This window comes from Botryllus schlosseri, chromosome 9 (genome assembly GCF_051294905.1).
Source record: "Botryllus schlosseri isolate E-star chromosome 9, Bs_hap1, whole genome shotgun sequence".
NCBI classification, from domain to species: Eukaryota; Metazoa; Chordata; class Ascidiacea; order Stolidobranchia; family Styelidae; genus Botryllus; species Botryllus schlosseri.
In genome coordinates, this window is record NC_137244.1 from 25,327,941 (window position 1) to 25,348,528 (window position 20,588).

General features: G+C 39.8%; 1 protein-coding gene across 2 annotated transcripts; it reads right to left on the minus strand.

The window, feature by feature from the left end:
* Positions 1 to 636: 636 nt before the first annotated feature.
* On the minus strand, positions 637 to 16,298 carry LOC145446352 (guanine nucleotide-binding protein subunit beta-5-like). Of its 2 annotated transcripts, none has more exons than XM_080324619.1 (11): positions 16,055 to 16,247; positions 12,469 to 12,605; positions 12,142 to 12,183; positions 10,225 to 10,301; positions 9,969 to 10,158; positions 9,766 to 9,909; positions 7,858 to 7,949; positions 7,732 to 7,780; positions 5,865 to 5,961; positions 5,630 to 5,796; positions 637 to 1,034 (listed from the first exon to the last, which is right to left on the minus strand). In XM_080324619.1, exons 1-11 carry the CDS (start codon positions 16,206 to 16,208, stop codon positions 1,023 to 1,025), a joined length of 1,161 nt encoding a protein of 386 aa, XP_080180745.1. In that variant the 5' UTR covers positions 16,209 to 16,247; the 3' UTR covers positions 637 to 1,022. The 2 variants fall into 2 exon arrangements, 1 of the variants encoding a protein (XP_080180745.1); XR_013917271.1 differs by lacking the exon at positions 637 to 1,034 and adding an exon at positions 6,813 to 6,910 and having other exon boundaries at positions 5,745 to 5,796; positions 16,055 to 16,298.
* Positions 16,299 to 20,588: the final 4,290 nt, after the last annotated feature.

The window sequence follows — 20,588 nt, forward strand, 5'->3', positions numbered from 1 at the left end:
GCTCCGGCATATTTGATAGAGCGATGATCTTTTCGGTCGATCATATGATATTTGGACATGGACGCGCATACAATTGTAAAGAAGTATTTTCACACTTAACATTTCTACCATAAAAATCTAAAACCTTGTGAATCCAGTGTATCTTCCGATACAACCCTTGAGCCAGATTCCCCCTCGGTTTGGAACCACTGTGCTAGGAGCCCAGCAATCACGGATAGCATGGAGAAAAAAACGGGGGAGACTAGATGATCTTGCTATACAGGCCATATCGCTTCTCCGTCGTCGAAGCATCTCGATGCTGCAGCAAAGAATACCCCGTACCTACCGACCGAATGACGTTTTGAAATAGTCTTCGGGGTATTTGTTTCTAGGAAGAGAGCATCCATATCTATTTCGAAATTAAATCTGGACTTGCTCTTATGGCTGTTATTAACACCCATCTTCAGTTCGCGTCGTGTTAGTCCGGACAGTCGACGCCACGATAATATCTCGTGAGCTCCACGACTTGACTACTTTGGCACGCTGCGTACAGGTTCACACCTCACAGAACGATACTAGTCTAGAATCGAGAAATGCCTCCAGACCTTTTGCATCATCGAAGCAAAGCATTATTTATTGCGACCCGCTCAGTCGTACTCTTTTTGCTATAGAATGATATATTTACCACTTATGATGACGTCATGGATAGTTTTCGTCAATCAGACATAGAGTTAACACTTAAAGTACATGATTGATACTTGGAAGAACAACACATGCAATACAAAAACAGCTAAGCTCCCCGGCGCGAGCCACACATAGACCATTCGAACTTGATTAACGAAAAAGAAAAAGACAACGCAATTCGAAATAATAGTGGAAAGTCTTTCATATTGGCAGTAATAAACAGTGATGATACACAGAATATTGCTTCCAGCTCACACGATCGCATGCAAGTGAAACAGCGCACGCGGACACCATTTTCACGCCCATGTAATCCCAAGGAACTTGACCATCATTTCTTCTCTTGTCGCAACAGAATCGTATCATGCCCATACCTGAAAAACGTTGGTATATTTAATCAGTGTGATATTCCCGCTTGACAAATTAACGGGACTACCGAATTGTTCAAACTAGCAAACCAATTCATTGACGGTCAATTACCTACCGGTTTTGAAGCAGTTCTACTCCTAGTTGAGCATTCAAAAATGAATTTAGTTGCCGCAAAATTGGAAAACAAGTGTCGTCGTTTGGCGCTAATCATGATACTGTTGTTCTCTTGTGCGAAGTTCATGCAGCCATTGTTAGCTCAGAATCATCGCCACTAACAGCAGTGCAACCAGGTGGATTTTGGCAGTTGAAACCACTACCATTTCAGCCCAACCGATCTAATCTAAATATCGGCAGTTGTTTCAAGTTTAGTCGGGATTTTTAAAGCTTGTCAGTTTTAGTTTTGAATATTGAATAGTTCTAGTTGCGCATTTTGAAAATCCATTAGTTTGGACAAGTCCGGAAATGATAGATGTATTGTACAATGTACAGCCTGTACTGCACACCCTAGTGACAAGGCCAACAGCCAGATGAGCTTTCATCAAGCTTCCAATTCTCCAGATCGAGTCTCAGTGTCAAAAATGAATATGACATGATATTATTTCTATTCCATTCAATATATCATCGATTGTCATCGTGCTTGCCTTTAATAAAATATTCTTTTTATTATAGGTACAAAGTTGACTGATTGCCTGTATCCAATATTATCTTTTCTGTTCATTCAGTGTGCATGCCTCCTTTTTTACATAGGGTGGGTGTCTGATTTCAAAGACTACTCCAAGTCGTTTCAACACCTTCCTATCGTTCATTGTGTCACAGTCTTGTGGTGTATTGAAATGATGAAATTGTTGATGATAAATTGAATTGTCACATTCAACACAACTTGTGTTGTGTACCACCAAAAATAAATCACAAAATGAATATATACTTATGACTGATTAAATAGTATATTCATATTGAAATGAACCCGAATATTTTCGGCTGACACTCGTCAGGGGTAATCGTCAGCAACTAGTAGAGAATTGGAAAGAACATTGTATATCAACAATCGTATCACAAAATATGACGTCACCAGCATGAAAGAGAGAGCGTTCAATGTACTATTTTTAGGTGGTACACGAACTCCTTTTGTTGACAGAGTTTTGGTTGGTGTATTTTGATAAAAGTTGATTCCAAGGCACACAAATGGAATTGTGAGCGACCTCGCCCTACGACTGAGGATGAAATAAATGTTGAAACAAAGTTGTAGTGTTTTGTGAAGTGTTTCCTTGTATTTCGTCCATCTCAGCATGGATATAAGTTTGTCTTTATTGATGTGACACGCATTATCCATGTGGGAAGGGTCAATAAAATGGATTCCGATGCTTGGTGAACAAAAAAATGACAAGCATAGAATATGGAATCGACTCCCAAAACATGGTACTACAACAGTACAATGCGTTAAGTTGGCACATTCCGGGTTCAATAGTATTCCACAATTGTTGGTACAGAATGAAGGAACCCCATTGAGTTTATGATAATAGGCTTTTCACTGTAAGGAATTACGAGTAGTAAACATAAATTGTCGAATGTTACACTTAATGTTCCATTCAATAAAAATGCGACTCTTCACTCGGGATTCCATTCATGGTGGCTAGGGTTGTTCAGAATTGATCGACTTTCAAAATGTCGTGGTTTTCAGTCCGATTCCCATGCCTTATACCATAAAAACATATTCTAGGTACTTTTTTTCGTAATTCATCCCTTGCATCCGTGTGCGCATTGAGCTGGAAGAATATCGGCTAAAATAGGGGATTCCCCTAAAATTTGAGTGTCGCTATTCGGACTAGGCTAGTAAAACGTCATATATAAGCTGGTTTTATGTAGCTATTGCGGTTGGAGTGCTACATAACCTCCCTATAGAAAGTATTGTCAGTTCAGGACACCATTTTCATGTCCCACACTGCCTTAGAACTCCTCAAAACTGCCTAAGACTGATAGTCATTTTGTTGGATCACCTGTCCTACACTCCTCAACCCTACCCGAGATTGTTCATCAATTGCCGGGATCACCACGTGCAAGAATACAACTGTAAATGTATCATTCACTCACAGCCATTATAAACATCACATTGTTCAAAGGAAACGGAACAAAAAGGCAAAGAAACAGATCAACTTGGCCCATTGCATTACACTGGCATGCAAAGCTCACTAGAAGTCGTTTCGGAGGGAAATTTGAGGCCTTGGCAGTGCTGGCATAGTCTGCGTATTCCAACGCATTCGAGAAAGGCAAACTTCTTGGCAATCGAAATCTGGAGAGTGCTACAGGAAAAGCACAGGCTGATCTGTCATTTGAACTGCTGGAACTTTATAATTTAACAAATAATGTCAGAGCTCTTGTGTTTGACACAACTCCTTCAAACAATGGAAAAAATAAAGGTGCGGTTCTGTTACTTGAAGAATTGATAAACAGGAAAGTTTTCTACTTTCTACTTCTGCTTGTCGCCATCATATTTATGAACTAGTCATCCGGAGAGGTCTGGAAGTGAAGTGTGTTTGGATCTGCGACCACAGGCCCTGAAAACACAGATTTTAATACCTTCCAAGAAGTGGAAAGATATTGATCAATTAAGAAGCTCTAAAACACTTCAGTTTGATGAATGCAGCTGGTTGGCGATCAAAGCTGATGAAGCTAAGCAAGAAATAATTCCACTGATGAAGCCATATAATGGAAAGCAGAAAGAAGTCTTGATAATAAATGACTACAGAGAATGTGCAACAGGCACCTTGGCGATTGTAGCTGCCCAATATATTGATAATCGTTTTCGCAGGCCTGGTGCTACTAATAGCACTGGATGGATGAGTCAAGTGCTGTACTGTCAAAAATGTTCATGTGGAGAGAGCAAATGGGCTATTCTGAAGAGTTCATTAGAAAGTTGCCCTGTTTTATGTCCCAGCTTGGGTGAAAACTGGTAATGCATGTGACGCACAGTATATTGATCTCAAATTCCTTCATGGCATGACAGACTTTTCATTGTGCGATTTCACAGTTGCTGATGTGGCATATAAAAAGATGCGAGAACATCATTGGCATCTCACCGAGGAAACGGTGGTATCAACAATGTTCTCGGCTATACCAAAGATTCCTGACAAAGTGAAGGAAGCGATGGCTGCTAAATTGCTGCAAATGCCAATCCTTGAACAATTTCGCAGAGGTAGGCTATACCTCTGAGTCTAATCTCTGACTCTGTCTCTCAGTCAATGAGTATGGTTGCTTTAATTGAACCGGAATCATGGTTTCTATCCAATGCTATACATGTCGAACATGATTGGTTTAGTCTTCCAGTTTCGGAATGGCATACTGATTCGCATTTCGTGACTGCTCAAGAATTTGTGAGTAGCGTTGAAATAGTTAACGGCGCAGCAGAGCGTTTGGTGAAATTGGATACCGACTTTGATGCTTTCAAAACAGATGAAGAACAGATGAAGAACAGCGAGCGAGCCTCTTGCAAGCCGTGGAAGATAACGGGAACAGATATGCCGAATTCTCTGAAGCAACCATTTCATCCGGACCTGATTTAAGTAGTATTTGCCAAGTTGATCTGTTTCTTTGCCTTTTTGTTCCGTTTCCTTTGAACAATGTGATGTTTATAATGGCTGTGAGTGAATGATACATTTACAGTTGTATTCTTGCACGTGGTGATCCCGGCAATTGATGAACAATCTCGAGTAGGGTTGAGGAGTGTAGGACAGGTGATCCAACAAAATGACTATCAGTCTTAGGCAGTTTTGAGGAGTTGTAAGGCAGTGTGGGACATGAAAATGGTGTCCTGAACTGACAATACTTTCTATAGGGAGGTTATGTAGCACTCCAACCGCAATAGCTACATAAAACCAGCTTATATATGACGTTTTACTAGCCTAGTCCGAATAGCGACACTCAAATTTTAGGGGGGTCCCCTATTTTTAGCCGATATTCTTCCAGCTCAATGTGCACACGGATGCAAGGGATGAGTTACGAAAAAAAGTACCTAGAATATGTTTTTATGGTATAAGGCATGGGAATCGGACTGAAAACCACGACATTCTGAAAGTCGATCAATTCTGAACAACCCTAATTGGTGGCATTGTGGATCTACACACGCAAAACCCGAATATTTTTGGCTCACACTTGTCAAGGGCAATCGCCAGCAACCAGTAGAATACGGTATTGGAAAGAACATTGTATACAGACAATCGTATCACAAAATATGACGCCACCGGCATGAAATTTCAACAGCGCTTAATCACAATCAACTATATTCAGATGGTACACCAACTCTTTCTGTAGGCACAGACATAGTCGGCATATTTTGAGAAAAGTCAACTCCCAAGGCACCCAAATGAAAGTGCTAGTGACCTCTCCCGACAACACGAAATCTGTCGTCTCGGTAATTTTTCATGCTAACGGGATTTTCCAGCAAATGTTTGCCAATGGCGGAATTGATAGCTTTTGCCTGTTTATGTTCAGGGTTCATTTCAATATGAATATACTATTCAATTGTCTATTGGAGTTCTGTACCTCCAGAAGCTATAAAATTGTATATGGCAATATTTTGCGGAATGATGAAGACAAATCCACTTACACGTAGAGTGCTATCCCAACTTCCCGAACAAAACGCAGTGCCGTCTGGAGACATTCGCAATGTGCTGACACGGTTTTCATGGCCGAATAACGCAGAAACTTTGTTTCCTTTGAGCGTGTCCCATACGTGGACAAGGTAGTCATTATAAGCGCCAACTATTAGTCGGCCTGAATAGAAATAAAACACTCGCCCCGTGAGTAACCGACATAACAATACTAACGAGTCAGATATTTACCACTTGAAGAAAAGTCCAAGCCATTCACACCGAATATGACTGATGGCTTTTGGTAACAGGCAATTTCTCTATCAGCGCGTAGGTCGTACATTCTTATCTTGAGAAGTACACATAAACTTGGACGGATGTTCAAAAATAACTTCTTTTTCAGGATTCCGGGGATTCACTGATAGTACATTATTAGGTTGCCTGTAAAAAAGCTGAACACCAAGTTTGGCTCGATTCCAACTGGTAGGTGTGAACTGGTTTTTTGATTTACTATGAAAAAATAAACAAAAACTTCAAATTTACTGTCAAGGCCATGAAATTGCTAAGTTTTCTTAAAGAACGATGCTTAACCAGCGGAGGCTAAGTTATTGCAGTTGGAAATCTCGGATTCGCAAAAATAGCCTGCCCAGAATTATAAACGGAAACCTCAAACAGCTTCACTTCTACTGGTTGGAATTGCGTCAAATTTGTTCTGCATTGTGATTGTAGCCAACTCGACAATCTCAACAGTAAAATCTGATTTTTTTCCAAATTTTTCAAATAGTACATTCAAATTTTTAAACTCCTGTGCGCGGATCACATCAACCTGTTGGAATCGAGCCAAATTTAGCGAGCTGCATTTTTTCAGTCAACCTAACAATTTAATCGGTGAATCTCCGGAATCTGGAAAAGCAACGCAATTTTAGAACAACCCTAATACACATTCATACAGCAATTAGAGCAGTTCAAGTTTGGGTTACAAAATCAGAAGCAGGTTTAACGTGCTGTGCGAATAACAGTTACCCCAAAAACAAAGTTGTGCATCAACACTCCATTCCATCGAAAGATTCAACCATGCAAACCATACAAAGGCGTTGAAAGTGAATAAAAACTTGACCACCACGGGAATTCACACACATTAACGACTCAAACCGAAGAATATAAGCCGATAGAAGAATACAGGAAAGAATACATAAGTACCTGAGCAGCCTAACAGCACCATATTACATTCTGAGAAGGTCATGCAAGTGGATCGCACAACAGATCAATGCAAACATAGGATGAAATGCAACAGAGACCTGTGGAACAATACAAATGACTTTGACAGCAGTCTAATGCTGTACGCTGTGTTATATAGAGAAAATCCATGCATTCATTACAGGTATGAGGTAAATTAACATTGTGAACGAGTGATGATATTAACACGTAGTGTGTGTAGTGTACTCAAGATTACAGTACAAAGTTTCAATGGAAACTTTTGAGGAACTGCTCATGACAGGATGATAAGGTGCATCCTCCGATACACACATCCCCTACAGGCTGCAATAAGCATATAATTTCAAAGAACTTGGCAACTGATAGCAGCATAGATTTTAGTTGCGAGTCAATTTATCTGCTCATTTCAAGTAAATTGAAACTTTGTCGAGCTTTGTGTATATTCATGAATCATGACATCAATATTTCCTTCAATTCAACGTATGATTGTAAGGTCGGGGATAAAGATTTGAGACGAGAAGTGAGAGATTATTTTTTCGAGTACTGAAATTATATAGTCCTTACCAATGAAAGCAAATTTAGCAACGAGAATTATAGTTTCGAAAGTCTTTCCCATTAAGGGAGTGGAAATGACATATCCGTAAAGTAGTAAGAAGCCCACGTCTCAGTGTTGTCACTGGGTGCAATGAAATACGCACGATGGAATAGATAACATATTATCGTGAATGTGATGTAGAACTGGTGATATATTACTAAATGCCGACATAAACGGTACACATTTTAACTCTTCACATCTTCACGTTGATACCTTTCAAGAAGAAACATGCAACAATCCATTTCGAGTGCTCGAGACTTACTAAATCAGAAACAACGCATGCAGGTATCACGCCGTCGTAGTGCTTACCGTGGCGTCTTCGGATCCCGACGCGAAAGCTTCGCCGCTGGGAAACCATCTGCGTAGCAAGAAAACAAAGGCGTGAGTAACAAGGAAATGTGACCATACAAATGAAGTTAGGCTATAAGTAGAGACCTCACGGCGTTAATATCTGAATTATGAGTTGAAAATCTTTGGACGCATTCGGCGATACGCATGTCCCAAACGAGAGCCATGTTGTCGCAGCCCTGAAACGAATAGCAACATGAATATTGTGCGACATACCCAGGAAACGGTGATCTGACAAGAGTTGGAACACCGGAACCTTTTCAGATTTTCCAAATTAGATTAGATTAACTGAATTTGCAAAAACTTGGAAATAGAATTGAAGAAACATGGCAAAACTCAAGTTCAGTTATTCTCGTCGAAAAATTTGGATTTGAATAAAATAGTATTGGTCAAAGTGAATACTATTTTATTCAAATCCAAATTTTTCGACGGCAATAACTCCGCTTCCACTGGTTGGAATTGAACCAAATTTGGTGAACATCGTTTCTATAGACAACCTAACACTTTAATGAGGTGAACAGAAAATTTTGAAATTTTTTCGTCATTTATTTTCATTTAATAAATACGAACTTTCTTCTCCAGTAGCAATGCGGTTACCGGTTGGAATTGAACCAAATTTGGTGTGTAGGCTTAAATTAGGTAACCTAACAATTTTATCTAGTAGCCAGTACTATTTGAGAAAAAAAGTCATTTTTGAAGACCCCTACCGCACAGTTCTGCTGTAGCAGTCTCAGGAAGACCAGAAATTTGATTACAATTAGATTAAAATCAAAATGGTAGCTACAGTTTTCTTCAAATCCGAAAACTTGGACATGGCATGAACTCCAGTTCATATCAAATCAATATTAATTACCGAGAGCACCAAAATAGCAAATGTCTGTACGGATTATGCAGAAACAGCACAGAAACATTTCACAAATTAGATAACCCACATTATGCTTTAATTAGAAATTAGAATTATTTTGCCTGCCATCTCTCCCAGCAGCAGGCCAGCAACATCAGCAAAGGCGTAATAACGGTCCAACCAATAGGATTTCATTAAAATCAATCGGATCCAGACCAATCTGATTTACAAAGTCACTCATGCACATAAAAAAAGATTACGGCCTGGCCTAGCCCGAGAGCAACTTGAATTATTCAAGCACAATCAATTCATAATCCGCTAGCTCAGATTACATCTCGGTGCGCTGGCATCGTATCACCACAGATACCAAAAATACAGTAAAAAACTCCACATCACTGCAAAATGTTAATCAATATCATATGACATACAAACTATTCTGACAAACACATCAAAAGCTGGCATCACTAAGACTCGCACAAAAAACTCAATATACTATGTTAATGGTTCCTTCTCCTTGAAAACCTTACTATTGCATGGTCAGAAGCAGCATAAGCCATAAGGTATAACCCTATTGACAGCACCTCTCTTCTAACGGTGTACTAATAGATAGAGCCCTACTGATTACCACCAGTTTACCGATAATATAGAGTTGAAATCACACTTTAAAAAAAATATTGGTGTCAGCAATAAAAGCCAATATAATATCGTCAATCTTCATGAGTCACAGCAACGTAGTTGAGAGTCATGAAACTATTAACCTGACCGCTAGATTGGTAATATTGATACAGTTCTTTTTAGCTTACAGGCGCCCAGCCAGATACAGCCATTCTAGTATATTACATGTCTATTGTAATGGTTGTGAAGCTCTTCAAATAAATGCTCTCAAGTTTTGAAAAAACGCTTTATATCGTATGCTATACCGCTGGAATGTCGGCTTAATATTTCGGGGTGAAGGTGCTGGTAATCTGCTTTATCAGTATCGACTCAAAAATCCTAAATCGGTCTGACTCTGCTAATAACATTCGTGAAACATCATCATGAAACCTTGACTTTGAAATCGAATCGCGCCTGTTCACAACAACATACACAGCTTCAAGTACTCGATATAATACAACCACTCCTACACAAACACCAAGACACGATGCACTCACCCCAGAAACGAATAAATTTCCTATTTCCAAAGGAGACAAGGTGGCCTGCATCACGTCGCATTGATGGCCGTGAAAGCTTTGAAGTAACTGGCAAGTCTCCACGTCCCAGAGCGCACAAGTCGAATCTCCGGACGCCGTAAGTATCTGGCAGAAAAGAAACGTAATGATCGCGCCGTTTGAACCGATCGAAGGAATGTGCCGACCTGGTGATCAGATTGCGTGAACGAACACGAAGATATATAACTTGTGTGCATGGCGACCACTTTTCTTTGTGACGCCGCGGTTACATTTTCCGGGGCGGCATTACCGGCTGCTTTATTTGTCGATGGACCAGCTGCTGCTTGGCCCGACGATGACCCGAGTCGAAATATCGAGCATTTGTTGTCAAGCCCGCTATAAAAAAGTAACGATGTCAATGCCTGCAAAAATTCAAAGGGGCGCGCCCCGCGCAATACCAACCCGCACGCGACCAAACTCCCGGTAGGCGAATAAGCGCAACAGTTGACCCACGTCGTTGGAAGACTGAACGCGTGTTCCTTAACGAAGACGAGAAAGTGACATTGGAGCAGATCCATAACATACGAGATAAGCCACAACTTAGCATCCAACACCAATTATACTTGGACAACTAGGCAATTCCAGTTGGACTAAATTTGAGGAAAATGTCGGTAATCCAATCCAAATCTAATTTGTGAAATGTTTCATTGCTCTAATTTTAATTCTATTCCAATTTCTGGTTTTCCCTAAAATGCTAAAGGGGAACCGAGTCGTGCTCATGCTTACGAGAATGAATTCAGGTTTGGTATCGACTAAACTTGATTAACGTCCAAGTTTTTGTGAATTCAGCAATTCTAGTCTAATCGGGAAACAGCTGCATTGCTAGAATTCTAATTCTAATCTAATTTGAAAAATGCCGACTAACTATAATTCGAATTCGGAGATAGTTTGGAAAAGCTCAGAATTTCCTAGTTGTCCAACTCTCACAGCAATAGGGCGCGCTAGTGATCAGTTTAAAAGTCACTGCAATCAAGGTGTTGAAAATTGTGCATAATGAAATATATCACAGCATAACACACTTACAATGATTGGCGTACCTTGAATGCTGCACTGGAAGACTTACTCTGCAATGGCTTCTGCTGTTAACTGCGATTTGGGTTGGTTCCGTAGGCCTATTTTCAGATCATATTGGTCAACCCATACTATGCTTTAGTTAAGAAAGTTGAGGTAGTAAATTCAAAAATGTTTCGCCACTATACAATGTATAGTCGATGTATTATTCAATAAAATCCATTGCTTACGATAGTTATGCAGCTCAATAAAAACTATCACCTCTAATATACTGTTATTGTTAATTGTCATTTTCTTTTGTGTTATTTTCTACTAGCGATAATCGGCATCTTGCCATGATAACCACAATAGCAACGCTCCTGATATCACAAACTATGCGCATCATTACTCATCACTAGGGCGATCTTCTTTAGACGTGTCAAAATTTTGTCAAAATTGTAGCGTTAGGTCAAAATTGTTCACAAAGTCAATTTTTTTTCGACGTTTGCATTTCGTTTGTATCGTAGATTTTCCACTGTCGGTGAACTTACCAATTGATATTTTACAGGTCGTAGCCTACTTTATTGGCCTACCGCTGTAAACGGCCAATAGTCTGCTCATTGTGAATGATAAACAGTCAAATAAATCAAATAGGTAGAAATGGTGTTATGGTCAAAACGTACCGCAATATCCTAACTGAAGAAAGACTTCTTGGGCATTTCATCATTCTTATATTAAGAAGCGCATGATGAAAAATTGTGATGTAGACAACATTGTCAGGAGGAAGCAACATGGTGTGTCACCAGCAGTGTACGCACAACTACTGCTGCTGAACGTTCTTTCTCCAATCTTGGCAAGCTTCTTAGTAAGGACATGCAGTCATGCACTTTCTACCCAAGAATGTAGGAAAGTATCTCTCGCTGTACTAGGCCTACAACAAATTTTAATTATTTCTACCATAATATGTATTTGTAACTACTGAAATTCTTTATAGGGCCAGATTTCGTTAAAATATTAGTTTTTTCATGTAAAGATTTGCCTGTTTTTAAGCCAAAAACGTTTTTTCAGGCCAAACTACTTCGTTAGGACAGCCAGTTCCAACCAGAAATGAAGATAAGTGGCACAATCTTAACATGATGTGGAAAAACACCTAATTTGCATACGTTAGGTCAAAATTCAGTTTGTTTAGGCCAAAAAGTGTTAAAATTCAGTTTGTTTAGACCAAAAAATGTCAAAATTTTAATTTTTTGTTCAAAATTATCCTTTTTTAGGTAAAAAAATCGCCCTGCTCATCAGCATTCATTCACAGACTTAGTAGAAGTTACTTACTTTTGAAGCGGAAAATGCATCCCAGACAAAAACTTTACCGTCCTGAAAAAAATCGTATATAATCAAATTTAAACAAGATGACACCAACAGATTCCAGGCAATTTATAATGATAATAATATTAATATATTATCAAAATTTATGGAGTGCCGAATATAACAATATATCATTCCGTCAAAGTGTGATATTTACCATAACATTACAGCATACCACATTACTAATCATTCAACATGACCCAGAACAGTACAGTAAAAAATTACAGTCCCATGTCATTGGAATACTAGGAAAGGTCATTCAAGGAAGCTCAGATCATGGTAATCCCTCCTTACCTGAGATGAGCTCACAACTCTTCTTTTATCCAAAGACCAATCTATACATAGAACCTTGCTCGAGTGGCCTTTCAAGATCTTCCGCACACGAAAATTAACTGGCGGGAAGCCTTTCACTTTATCTCCCATAGTAAACACTGGAATATAATAACAACAGAACATGAAAAGAAATTCCTCACAGTACTTCAGATTCTTAACAATCATCAATATTCATTGTTACACTGGGATGATCCTTTGCAATCATTTATACAGCGAACTCACTCTGGTGCAGTGGTTTTTAAACTTTTTTCATCACACATCATGCCCACTTTATCGTCATATCAAAAATTATTGAATAGCAACCAGAATGCTTGCAATCCCAATGCATTGTTTGGTGACATGGAAGGGTGTTAGGGCTGTTTAGACGGTTGCCAGTGAACCCGTCCCTCGGTGAACCCGTCCCGTGAACCCGTCCCTCGGTGAACCCGTCCCTCGGTGAACCCGGCCCTCGATGAACTCGGCCCTCGGTGAATTCCGCCCTCGCGAAATTTTGAAATTAAGTGTATTAACAAGTATTAATATGAATTATTAAACTAATAATGTTATTATCAACTGATTTGTCGATCTTGTAAGGTGGTCAGGGCATGCGTAGATCACGCAGTCACGGAGTGATCAGATCACATGATCACGATTGCGTGGTCGGCTCATTGTTGAATTGACTTGGCGAGGGGCGGACGTGCGACGTTCGACATCCTCGTACCCATCGCATTGGGTCTTATCGCATTGTATATTGTGTGTGACTTGTTCAGATGAAAAATATATCCCAACGATTGTTATTGCTCACATATCAACCACGCGTGGTCTGCTCGTTATTGCAACTGTAGGTTGAGGTGGGGTGTTAGGGTTGGGTAGGGTAGGGGGGAGGGAGACATTAGGGTTCGGGGAGTGGGACATTGGGTTCGGGTAGGATACTAGGGTTGGGGGAGGTGGGATATTAGGGTTAGGATATTAGGGTTGCCGGAGGTGGGATATTAGGGTTCGGGGAGGGGGATATTAGGGATGGTGGAGGGGGGATATTAGGGTTAGGGTTAGGGTTAGGATATTAGGGTTGCCGGAGGTGGGATATTAGGGTTGGGGGAGGGGGATATTAGGGTTGGGGGAGGGGGGATATTAAGGTTGGGGTAGGATATTAGGGTTAGGGTTAGGATATTAGGGTTGCCGGAGGTGGGATATTAGGGTTGCCGGAGGTGGGATATTAGGGTTGCCGGAGGCGGGATATTACTGTTGGGGGTTGGGGGACATTAGGGTTGGGGTAGGATATTAGGGTTGCCGGAGGTGGGATATTAGGGTTGCAGGTGAATACAAAATTTCCCGAGGGCCGGGTTCACCGAGGGACGGGTTCGCCGAGGGACGGGTTCACGGGACGGGTTCACCGAGGGACGGGTTCACTGGTAATCGTTTAGACACTTCTCAAATATGGAATTCAGTCTAAACACAGTTATGAGCTGAATTAAAATCGCACAGAGCGCGAAAAAATTTCCAGTTGAACATTTTGAGCATAATCATGACTAAAGATACCACGTAGCTCATAGATATTTTAGCGGTTTAGCTCTTACATATCTGACCATAACCTAAATCAAAATTCAATTCCAGCTACAAGCATTTACCAGTTACACTTCATTCAGGGACTTCTTCTGATTGGTGCAAGAATCGGTATCAGTCAAAATCTAGCATTGAACAGTGTGTGGATGGTACAGCACAATGATATTTAAAATCAAAATATAACTAGGATTATTGCTATTGTGGAAACTATGAAGTTTCAGCTCAAATTTAACTCGCGCCTCCCCACAGATGCTTTCACGCTCCCCAATTTGAGAAGTGAGAACCACTGCTCTAGTGAATGATAGTATCTAATAGCCATAAAGCAAAACACTAGTTCACTACCCAGTCGAATTGGACAGGTATTTTAAAACAGTTTGAAGTAGTAAGGTAATATCTCTAGGATGTAGGATCAGATAAACCTAAAAACTAGAAGAGATCCTCAATAAAAGGGGACTATAGTTGTCTTGTCACAGAAACCACACAAATATATAGCTTTTATGGGACATCCCAGATGAAATGTAATATCTACGTCTAATGGAAAGAACCATTCTGCATACACTCAAACAAAATATATCATAATTACATAGATCGATGGGGTGGTGATTCCGAAAGAAAACAATGTTTTTATGCAAATAAAATGAGAAGCAATCAAATGCATACATATGGTTGTCAATAATCTCGGCGATAAACCCAATATATTTACTTTCCTACAGAGTTTATCTAAACGTCCCGGTATAGAAATGTTACGTGCATTTGAATAGCTTGCAAACATACGTTAGACTTCGTGGCGTTGTGAAAACAATCAAGTTTTCTGGAATCTGAGGAATTACGAGGTGAGAGATGGTGTGCATTTTAGACATTTTGCTCGTACTATGTACTTAAAAATGTTGCTAACGACTCTAGTGGCTGCACTCAGGGGGAGATAAGTCAGTTAAGTCACATGCTAATAGTAGATTGTGGAGATTATTAGTGATTATTCTCACTTTTTAATAACTGAAGCAATCAGCTTCAGACATCTACAAATCAAGGAAATCAATATCATATAATATACTTGAACACAACAGAGAAAAAGATACACGATGTCCCATGCTGCACAATATATAGTTACTATTACTAACCATTGAATTTACATAATTTACCTGCAGCACAAATAGGTCTAATTGTAAGGATAAGCTACATAGCAAATTCAGCATTCTACTGCAAACAGTGCAGTATTCTCTCTTACTCTTGCAATTTACACAATAATGAGGACTGGAATAGGATGTATATTTTTGTCATTGATAATTTGCACCATATACACCGACTCATGATATACATGCACACGATCTGTGCATATGCATACCATGAGTGCATGATGTGCATACGACTCTCAGGACTCTGGACAAAGAGACCAATATGGAATCGGTGTCTTCACTGTCTGGAGCACACCAAAGATTCTACCGACTATACACATTGTGATGCTGAGAACCGCCTTGGCACACTAAATATCTTATGCTAAACGTACTGGGATTCCAACCCTGGACAAGGAAGGTGCAGATATAACAATATAAGGCTTTCTAAGTCTCGTACCACCCTTCCATGTTATCCCGGTAACACTGAACGTCAGGCGAAGAAGCCATGGATTCCACGGTTACTAATCAGGTCTTTGGTCGGACCTGACGTGGGATTGAACCCACGATCTACCGATCAAGGGCCGGACGCTCCACCATTACGCTATCTTGTTGGCTGGCCAATATACTTTTTTGAGGATTGCAGCAATTGTGCAGTTAGTCACATTATTGGACATTGCTATTGCATAAGATTGCGGATGACAATAGCGCAATTGGGTTACAAATATATCAAACATCTGTTTGATCATCCCAAGTTTTCAATGGATATAGTATATGAGTTTGCCCGCTGTGCTGTACTACCGTATTCGATTCACGATTTCACTGCACTGGACTGCAGTGCCATTAAGGCGTTAACCGATATATCAATTAATCAAATTCGAAGTTACACTACTCACAGGTAGCATCGTCAAGCTTGCCGCGATCTTGAAGGAGCTTTTTACGCAATTCTTCAGCTTCTTTCTTCAAGTTTTCAAGGGCTTCTTTGCCGCTCTTATCTGACCTACCGACGCCTGCCATTTTTCCACTCGCCCATTTCGCTCGAATACTCATCTCTGATCTGTATTTGGTTAGGTGGAAACTCCGAATTTCTAAGCGGTAAAAATGGCATTTTCCATTCAGTGTTGCGAAAGAGATAAAGATGACTTCAAATTTTAATTAAGATGGCATATCAGCTAAATAAATGGATAATATAGTAAATTTGACTTGAAAGGAACTACCTTGAATGGTACACACAGGTTGGTCCGATTTAACAATGCCATACTACCTGTGCGTAGTGCAGAGAGAGAGAATTTATTCGGTCCATGAACATTGATAATAAACATGGTATAGATAAATACAAAGGAAAGTATATATAATTCAGAACCAGGCTGTAGCGAAGGGATCGGGAGATCATCAAGTCAGCTACAGCCTGAAAGGATGGTTGTAATATGAAACTTATCACATAATATAACACATTTGCAAGCAAAAAATATAACATATACGCAATGTATCAGAAACAGATGAAAAAATAAGTGGGATCACAGTAGGTAACCTGAATAAACGAGATAAAACAATTGCACTGGCTACAGGAACACAAACTAGGCAAAGAGACGCTGATTGACACATTTATTAAGAATGTTCATATTTTCCTACAAGATATTCGTGAAACACTTGTTTAAAGATATGGAGTGGTTTATCTTTAATATGGGGTGGAATGGAGTTCCATATACGAGGACCTTGGAAACTGATAGTCTTAGGATGTTCTCGGGGTATGAATAGATTCATAGAAGAGCCTCGGGTATTGTGTGAATGGTGACTGGTGATATGAGTGAAATAGTCTAGGAAGATTTCTGGTAGGCTCTCATTGTAGTAGCCATGCATGAGCTTACCTATTTCATAAAAGTGAATATCTTCAACTTTTAAGATGTTCAAGCGACTATATAAAGGATTTACACTATCTCTGCGATTGGCGAGACAAGTCAATTTAATTGCTTTATTCTGCAGGCTTTTGATCCGATTCAAGTATTTGGCTTTAGCTGAACCCCACAATACGACCCCATAAGTCAAGTGCGAGTGGAAGAGTGTGTGATATATTGTTAGTCGTGTGGAAAGTGGTAATAGGAAACGAACTTTTCTTAAGATTCCTATGGCTTTCGATAGTTTAATGCAAATTGAATTAATGTGATCCCCCCAGGATAGCTTATTATCTATAATTATGCCAAGATAGGATAGAGACGTCTGGAAAGTAAGTCTTTCATTATTGAGCTTCAGTACTATGTCTTTTGGAGTACCTTTACCAAAGAACATACAGTGTGTTTTTGAAGTATTTATTGTTAGTCTATTGCTACACATCCAGTCATATATTTTTATTAGATTTGCATTACATGAATACTCAAGGTCAGCCGTATTACAAGATGAGAGCATGAGAGATGTATCATCTGCAAACAGTTGAATTGTGAAGTCCGATACATTGTCTATATCATTAATATAAATTAAAAATAGGAAAGGACCCAGAACTGATCCTTGAGGTACACCCATTTCAATTTCGAGCTTGTCTGTTGAGACTTCACCATTTTTAACAAATTGCCATCTATTACATAAATAGGACTGTAGTAGCTTATACATGTTACCCCTAACTCCATAGTGAGATAATTTCTCCAAGAGTATTGATCTATCCACTGTATCAAATGCCTTTTTTAGATCTAGAAAGATGCAGATGGTGGATAGATTACTGAAAAGGTTTTTAGAGATGTTATTTATACTATCTATAACTGCATGCTGGGTTGAGTGACGCTCTCTGAAACCAAATTGTTTTCTGGATATTATGCTAAATTTCTCAACGAAGCAAGTTAGCCTTTTAAGTATTAATTTTTCTGTAATTTTAGAAAAAATAGGCAAAATAGAGATTGGTCTATAATTGGTGAGATCTTTAGGATTGCCTTTCTTCAGAACAGGCGTGACTCTGGCTACTTTCAAAATATCAGGGAAGATCCCAAGCTCGAAGCATTTATTGATCAGTTTAGTGAGTATAGGTAATATTGTATATATGATCTCTTTCAGAATAAAGACTGGAATACAATCTGGGCCTGTGGCTGTATCATTCTTAAATGAGTGAACTATCGCGATGACTTCATTCTCAACGACTGGCTGGACAAAGATAGAGTTCTGTTGTGGTTTATCGAGATATTTCTTGTAGTTATTGGTAGGCACATGTTTGTCAGCAAGGTTTCTGCCAATATTTGCAAAGTATTGGTTGAAAGCCTTGCATATGTCAAGTTCAGATGTTACGGTTGTATTGCCTATGCTGATTTTAGTTGGAAATTTTTTTTGCTCAGTTGATTTAAAAAGTTTATACGATCACGATACGATACGATACGATACGATACGATACGATACGATACGATACGTCTAATACGATCACGATTCACGAGTCGATTCGATTCCTACGTTCGGTTCATATCTTTCCATTTTATCACAACCTTGTGATGTTTTGAAAGGTTGAACTGGGCCCATATACGCGACGTTGATTGTTCAACTCGAATCACGTCAAAAAGTGTCATGGAATGTAGTTTATATGCTGTGATCGTGGAGATAGTTCCGCTGTGGCCACTGCCCCGATAGCTTCAAGAACTTCTTTGCATCGGTATCAAAAGTGCATAAGTACTCCGACTCATAGCTAGGGCCCCAAAGGGGCCTGGCTGCCCATCCAATAAGTCGCTGCTGAAAAGATTCGGCGTCCTAAACATAGAAGATATGCGGGAACTAGAAATCGCCAAGTTTATGTATCAGTTTCACTGCGGTCGTTGCCCCGAATACTTCAATGACTTCTTTACCTCTGAATCAAAAGCGCACAAGTACAACACACGCGCGTCCACGTCGTCCAAATATCATATGATCGACCGAAAAGATCATCGCTCTATCAAATATGCCGGACCTGACGTGTGGAACAGTATCCCGCCGGCCATCCGGCAGTCGACGAGCATGTCCACATTCAAGTCGAAATACAAGCAATTACTATACTAAATAGATACAGTCCATCCTCAAGATTACCGGACCACGACTGACCTATCGATCTCGCTTCCCATGACATGCCGCCCTATTTCTTGTCGCTTCCTTTTTCTATACTATCTTCTTTACTTTCATTCAGTGTGCATGCCTCCTCTTTACATCGCCTAGGCCAAGCTGGGTGTCCGATTTCATAGACAACTCCTGGTCGCTTCGACATCTTCCTTTCTTTTCATTGTACCGCATTTTTGTGGTGTATTGAACTGATAAAATTGCTAATAAACCAATGATGATGATGAAGTACGACACACGCACGTCCACAGCGTCCAACTACCATATGGTAGACAAAAATAGATCATCGCTCTATGCCGGACCTGATCTGTGGAACAGTATCTCGCCGGCTATCCGACAGTCATCAAGCATGTTCGTTGTTCACATTCAAGTCGAAATACAAACAATTTCTACCAAATGAATACTAGTTAACCCTCTGGATTACCTGACCACGACCTGACATATCAATCTCGCCTACCGACACTTTTGTCACTAGTCCTTTTACATTTCCTTCTTTTACTTTTCATTCAGTGTGCAATGTGCATGCGTCCTTTTTTACATCGCCTAGGCCGGTGGGTTGATTTCGAAGACTGCTCCAAGTCATTTCGACACCTTCCTATCTTATATTGTATCGCAGTCTTGTGGTGTTTCGATATAATGAAAATTGTAGCAATAAATTGAAAAAAATTGAATGGTCATTGGTCAACCGGTCAGTACCGATCGAGTAGGCCTACTTCTACTTTTTCGAAGTACTGAAGTATAGGTTTTGACAGTTTTGTACGCTTTCACAACTCAAAGAGGTTACAACATAAACTTCTACCTCAGCAATCAACTCAAAATACTTGTTTTCGCGCATTTCCATGTAGTCAAGTGAAGGTTGCGTTAGGAGTGGGAATATAGTTGATCAACCCATCGTCATTCGGAAATGGATCCGAATCTTAATCTTTCTGACAATCATAACAGCCTCAGCGAACTAAAATTTCTCAAGTCAATACGCCTCATACAGTTCGCCAGCGACACAGCACCTAAACTAGCCTTAGCAACAACGTAAGGTGATCAAATCATCAATTTTCAATTGACACAAATACGTTCCAGCATCGAGGTATCATATTCTGGACATGTGTCATTCCCGCCGCTCATAAGTTCGATGACACACTATTCACCTATTACAAACTATAGATCAGTAACCCATGGAGTTTAGTAATCTCCACCGAATCCAATCAGTGCAGCTTGATAATCCGTTCAATGGCAGATTGATTGTTACTGTCAGATAGGCGGAAAGTGATGGACACTAGGCATACAATGCATGCCCAACGCTGTGTCAAAAGTATAGGCCTATTAGAGATAACTACAACCTATATTTTCTACACAGTATTCAGATGAATTCTTTGTCCA

Bases quoted from the DNA above. Each gene is read 5' to 3' on its own strand.
- LOC145446352 (XM_080324619.1), bottom strand. From the start codon at position 16,208: ATGAGTATTCGAGCGAAATGGGCGAGTGGAAAAATGGCAGGCGTCGGT. The intron at 9,910-9,968 runs GTCGGCACATTC...CTTTTCTGCCAG, and splicing joins TCACGCAATCTGATCACCAG to ATACTTACGGCGTCCGGAGA. The intron at 5,797-5,864 runs GTAAATATCTGA...ATTTCTATTCAG, and splicing joins CTTGGACTTTTCTTCAAGTG to GCCGACTAATAGTTGGCGCT.